A 6182-nucleotide genomic window follows, 5' to 3' on the forward strand; every position below is an offset into this window, starting at 1 on the left:
ACATGGGACGTATGAAGCGACATGTTTACATATATGTTTGTATGAACCAGAAATAAGTTGTAAGAGTTCCTGTTTCTGCACACGTGCCCAGGAGAAGAGGGATAAAAGCCAGCTGAGAGTTTTCCTCAGCGGGCGGAGTGGTCCTCTGTTTCCACTCCAACCCTCTTTGCAAATATACCTTTTGTGTTGCTAATAGAGTGTGTCTGAGAGTTCTTCGCCTCCGAGAAACGAACCGCAGCATTTTTGCAACACTGGGGTGGGGAGCGGCGGTAGCGAGCGCCCGGGCACCTGCACTGTCGCCTGCCCAGGGCCAGACTGACCCGCGCCAGCCTCCGCCCCACGGCCCACCCCCGAGAGCATCCCCCCTCACCTGGAGCACGTGGGGGTCCCGGGGCTTCCTCGCCAGCTGCTCCAGCAGCTGGTCTGGCCGGCCCCGCGCCAGGCGGGGGCACAGGGGACGCCGCGGCACCAGGACCAGGATGAGCAGGGAGCCCAGGAGGAAGCCGCCAGCCAGGCCCAGGCAGAGGCCGGAGAGATAGGAGGGCAGAGGCAGGACGAAGTAGCTGTACGCCACGACGGCGATGAAAGCCAGGGTCTGGCAGGGCACCGCGCCGCAGGCTGGGCCCAGGCGCAGCTCGTCACGCGGGGCCGGCCGCATCCGGGCGCCCTCGACGCCGCGCTCGCTCGCCTCCACCTCCACCACCTGGATGACGTCCCCGTAGGAGCAGATCTCGTACCGGCAGCTCCAGGTCGGCTCCCCCGGGACGCAGTCCCTGGGCCGGCTCCTCCGGCTGGGCTTGCCCGCGCCCTCAGCTCTGGCGGGGCTCACCCGGGAAGCCTTGGCCTCCGCGCCGCCGGGGTCCCCGCCGTGGCTGGCCAGGGCGTCGTGGGCACTGGTGCCGGGCTTGTGCTTGGGCGAGGCGTTGTTCTCGTCCCCGATGATCTTGCTGAGGCGGCTGAGGGGCTCCTGCATGGCCTCGGAGAACCGGCGCTTGGTGTCCTCGAACTTGGCCTCCTGCGCCCTGAAGAAGCTGCCCCGGCTGTCCGAGGGGGAGACGCTGGGGGAGGAGGGGGCCGTCCGCGAGTCCCCGTCCCGGCCCTTGGGCTGGGCGATTTGCCGCCAGCGGTGCACGTGGAGCCGGGAGTCCGACTTGGACGGCGGCACCTCGGGCTCCAGGCGGGAGATCTCGGTCGAGATGGACTTGACCAAGCTCAGCAGGGGCTGGGCCGTGAGCGCGGAGCCGTCCCTGGGCTCGATCTCGGTGGACAGGGACTTCACCAGGTTGATGAGCGGCCGGGGGCCCGAGGACGCCTGCGAGCCGGGCGGCGCCGGGGGGCTTTGCCCCGGGAGGCCGGGCAGGCTGCAGAAGGGGAGGTCGGGCAGATAGCCCGACTCGGGTGGCCAAGGCGGGGGGAACGGCCGCTGGCTGGCGGCCTGGGCACGGGCTTGCGGCAGCCCCGTGTCCCCGCAGAGAGCGGCTCCTTCCTCGTCATCCCTGTCCAGGGGGAAGATGAGCTCGCTGCCCTCCGGGCTCTCCCAGTCCGCCCCGTCCTTGGCGCCCGGCAGCTGGACGAGGATGCCCTGGGAGCCGGCCACCGCGGCGTCTCGCTGCGGGGAGCCGGGCGACGAGGAGGAGGCTGGGGACGACCCCTCGGCGTCCGAGGCGGGTCCGGCGTGGTCAGACATGGCTCACCTCATCGGGGCGCCAGCTCTGCGTGGGGAGGAGAGAGGGACACCCAAATCAGCAGGATTCAGCCCGTTTCGTGGGGCCCAGCACCCCTTGGCAGGACTGGGTGGCTCCAGGCAATGCCAAGCTGGGCCGGTCCCTTGTTCCCACACAAACTGCTGGCTCAAAACAACAATTGGAAGAGAAAAAAAAATCAGAGCTTTTACTTAAATCAGATTTCTTTGATTTAATCATTCTTAAACATTTTTTAAAGCTGCTTTTTAAAAACAATAAACTTACATAGTTTAAGATATTTTTAAGCTCAAAGACATCATCATGGAATTAGGGATCATAACTTCTAATCATATACTGTTTGAGACCATGTATTCATGTAACCTTTTTAGAAAAGTTTTATAAAGAGGTCACAACAGGCCAGGGACTATATTAGGGGCCCAGCCTTTATGGGGCTCCCAGAGGATCCTCTATAGATGAAAGAAAACTGCTCTACCCAATGGGACTCGGTGCTCAGTCTACAAGACCCCATTAAGCATCTCTGTGATGCTGAGTTTCAGTCTCAAATTGTGGATGTGTCTCTAGAGACAATGTCCTTGTTCACAGCAGTATTTGGGGAGGAGAGATAACAGCCCTGGTTACCCACCCACCAGCCCTCTCGTCTCTCTGCAAGTTTGTGCGCACACAGTCAAGCCCTTACCTCTCTCTAAAAGCGCCAAGTTTCAAGAAGTGAAATGAATAAAGGCTATCCAACAAAAACGCACCTTTTGTAGAAAACAACGATTTAAATCGAGGCTTCCTGGCCAGCGATTTAAATGGATTTGGTCAAAATGACCCCCGCCCTGCAGCGCAGCCACCCTGCCCCTACCTCCCAGATCCACCGCCCGAGGATGCCGCCTCTCCACCACGGCTGCCCCCAGCCCCATGCCCCTCTGCCCCCGGTCTTTAGGGCAGGACATGCCCCCCGCAGCTAGGGCTGGGCTCTTCCCATCCCTGCCGACAAGCTCACCGAAGCATCGGCATCCAAATCCCAGCGCTCGGCTGCGATGCAGCGGGAGCCCACGGTGCCCAGAGCAGGTGTTTGCAAGGGCAAGCGTGGCTGTCCCCTGCGCGCGCCAGCGGCCGCGACGTCCTCGGCAAGGAGCTGGCTCCGGTACAAAGCCTTGGCAGAGCCGTGTCCGGCAGGACCGAGATCTGGGCCCTGAGTCAGCAGGCGTGGAGAGCTCTGCTCAAGTCCTCCCTTGCAACTGCTGACACTTCGCATCCAGACCTGGCTCAGGCCTGCCAGGAAAGAAGGAAGAAAAGGGAGGCGAGGGGAGGGAAGGACCCGGCGGCAGAAATGGAAAGCCTGAAGCTTTCACGACAGGGATAAATCACCCGGAGGCAATTACTGAATGGGGGCTGGACGCTGCAGTCCTTACTCAGGACTTCAGCTAATCTGCGGGGGGGGGGTTGCCTGTGCCAGGATTCGGCGCTGCAATGAAGATGGCAGCTCGACTCGAGGGGCACGACGTGAGGAGCAGCCCATAAATACGGCTCTGCTTTTATGGCCTTGGCCTCTCATTGCGTGCAGCAGACGGGGAGAAGAGGACCGCTCTGGGATGCTGGAATGGGCTGAGTGGGGGATACGTTCCTTTTCATCCGTCCTTTTTGCAAGGCGCCCGTCCCCCCCGCGCGCTCCGATCATGCCTGTACGCCGGCGAGTGCATCTGCTCTCGTTGGGTCACCTCAGATCAATCCAGCGCTTTATGCGAACTGACTCGCTGGCCGTCGCTCTCTGCAGGCTATCCGGGTACGGCTGTCTGGGTGAATATGTTCACTGCTGCAGCCCGGGGGCCCCGAAGGAAAAGATGCTGCAGCTTGGGAGACTTTCCTATGGGAACAACACATAATTAAGTCTGACCCGGAGCGAAGACAGAAAAGTCCACCCGCTCAGGAGGAAGCACTGAGCAGTGGCCTGGCTGAAAGGAGAGAGAAGACCGTGGAGGGGAACATGGGAGATACGAGCGCCGGGCGCAGGGGGTGCTGAACTGCTCCAGGCCTCAGTCTCCTGCCTGTAAAATGGGGTAACAATGGGCACCCCTTCCCCTGGGGGACACCAGCACCAACCCAGCGACGCTGGGCCAGACTGGTGGGCCACACAGTGTCTAGACAGCAGAGCAAACCTCTGGGCTGTCAGTGTAGTCAATCAACAGCCCCTGGGCTCGGAGAGCTGGTGCGGTGTTTCCAGCCCGTGTAACACGGCTCCGGACAGTCATTCAGAAACGTGCACGTGGCAGTGACCTGCTCGCACGCACAGACTCTTTGCATGTGAAATCATGAGCACGCACACGAGAAGCAAGGAGACACAAATGGCGACCAGATCCCTGGACCCACGCAACCTATTTTGCAAAAGAAAAAGCTTTCGCTGCAGCTTGGCTCGCATTCATCCTCCCCGGCTGGGAATCAGGAGCTCCATTTGGGGCGGTTAATCCCGCAGCGGCCTGACTTATCGCTAGTGGTTCAGATTACAATGGCAAATCTTCTTATCTTCCTGCGGCTTGGGTTATAACAAACCACCCCAATGACGTGCAGACATTTCCTGCCTTACTGCCATTTAATAGAGCCCCCGCTTTGAGCCAGGGCTGCACGTGCCACGTTCACCTAGCAGACCGCAAATCCCTCTAGACCTCAGGTCTGCGAAACGGAGATGGCGATCACAGCTTCCCCCCCTCACCTTTTTGTACTGACCTTTGTCTCCTGGGACCGTAAGGTTTTTGGAGCAGGGGCTGCCTCTCGGCGCGGGTGTGCGGAGCATCGAGCGCGGCAGGGCCCTGGTCTCAGCTGGGGTCTCCAGGCCAGCAGCTCCCAGATGTTTTGGACGCGTGGCTCAGCCCTCAGTTTCCACTAACCGCCATGCCCTGTTGTTGGAAAAAGCAGAGACCCTGGTGTGATCCACAGGTCCCAGTTTGGGACCCCCTTGCTCTGTGTTCCTCCGACGCGAAGGATATTCGCTGCGCCAAGGACACCTGCAGATGGTCCTGGCAGGTGCAGCATGCACAGGCCATCTTGCAGCGGCCCCAGAGAAAATCCTTGGCCGTCTAGGTGGCCACTTGGGTCTTCGTGGGAGCAGGGACCGGTCACTCCTCCAGGCCTCCTACCACACCGGAGGAAGGAGCATCTCATTCACTGTCTGGGCCCCATCACACACGGCGTCCGGCTCATTCCTGGACCACGCGGCAAAGCCAAGGTGAGCAGCGAGGAACGAGACCCCGTCTTCCTCTCCCGGCTGCATCTCTGTGCGGAGGAGCCAGGCGAGGGATTTGGACCCCAAGTGAGGAGCGACGCCACGCTTTGGGGGCCAAACCCCGGCGGCAGGTGCAAGACGTGTGGCTTGCTGACGCCCGGGCTCGTCCAAGCCCGTTCCTGCCGTGGATGAATTACAGGCTGTGCCGCAGCTGCCGTGGGCTCGGTGTCTATAATCTCACGCTCTGTGATTTTCCGTCCTCCTGACTTTGTTGGAGCAAATTGCTCCCGAAATACGCCGCGCTGCTGCCTGAGTCTGTCTGGGAGTCGGCGCAGCAGGGGAGCGGGCCAGAGAGCATCGCCGCAGTGAGCGCTAGCCCCAGCCCCGCGGCCGGAGCGGTGGCCCCCCGCTTGGCCGGGGTGGCAGAGGCACCGGGAGCTCCAAGCCGCCGCGGCGGATTTGCATTTACCCTTCTGCAGCTGTCAGGAGGCGTCTAGAGGGGAGGAATAAAGCCATCTGCTCAGCTGTGCTCCACCAGCTCCCGGGGGCGGCCCTCCTCCCCGGGCCTGCTTGCTGCTCCCAGAGACGGCCCCACACGGATGCTTTTTTCTGCTTCCAGATTTAGGGAGCTCCCTGCAAGGGCGGCCTCCTAGACGCCCCCCGGACTCCCGCAGGCCACCTGTCCAGCCAGGCAGGGGCTACCGCCGCCTCTTAACAGATGCTGAACAAAGGCAAGGGGAAGGGAGGCTCCATCACGGGAGCCTGAGCAAGAGCTCTCCCCTCCTCGAGCACGGCGCCCACTCCCACCCCTGCCCTGGCACCGGCATGGCTTCACTTACCGACTCTCAGCAGATGCTGGCTCCAAGCAGGCGGCCAGATCCTGAGAGCTGCTGAGCTCCTGCCGTCATCTGCCAGCACTGTGGGGGCTCAGCCCTCCTCCCGGCTGGGCTCTGCCAACCCGGAGCGCTTGGGTTTTAAAAGCAAAGAAGCCCTGTTTCCCGAGAGACCGTGACCACGCTGGAAGCTGCTCAGTCATAATAGCCCGCGTTGATACGGCTGCTTCCATCCTGGGGGGCCTCCGAGTACAGCCCGTGCTATATAGACACGCGCGCGAACCACCGGCACGCGGCAGATTGCTCCACGGGCACAGCCGGGCAGGGGCTGGATGCCGGGGAGAAGACGGGGGGCTTGCACATCCAGGCACGGCACAGCGCGCGCTGGTCTGCCGCAAGCTTTGCCCTGCCGGGATTAGGTCGCGGGGCAGAGGGCTCTGCCTG

The 6182-nt window shown here is 61.8% G+C and overlaps 1 protein-coding gene across 1 annotated transcript in view; it reads right to left on the reverse strand.

The window, feature by feature from the left end:
- LOC109314632 (testis-expressed sequence 2 protein-like) overlaps positions 1 to 1795 on the reverse strand; it is a 14287-nt gene extending 12492 nt beyond the window's left edge. Inside the window, exon 1 of the mRNA XM_019541883.1 lies at positions 371 to 1795. Coding sequence (XP_019397428.1) covers positions 371 to 1687 — 1317 coding nt within the window. The 5' untranslated portion in view covers positions 1688 to 1795. The remainder of the gene's footprint in view (positions 1 to 370) is intronic.
- Positions 1796 to 6182: the final 4387 nt, after the last annotated feature.

The sequence above is a fragment of the Crocodylus porosus genome, unplaced genomic scaffold (genome assembly GCF_001723895.1).
Source record: "Crocodylus porosus isolate Cpor-Errol unplaced genomic scaffold, CroPor_comp1, whole genome shotgun sequence".
Taxonomy (NCBI): domain Eukaryota; kingdom Metazoa; phylum Chordata; order Crocodylia; family Crocodylidae; genus Crocodylus; species Crocodylus porosus.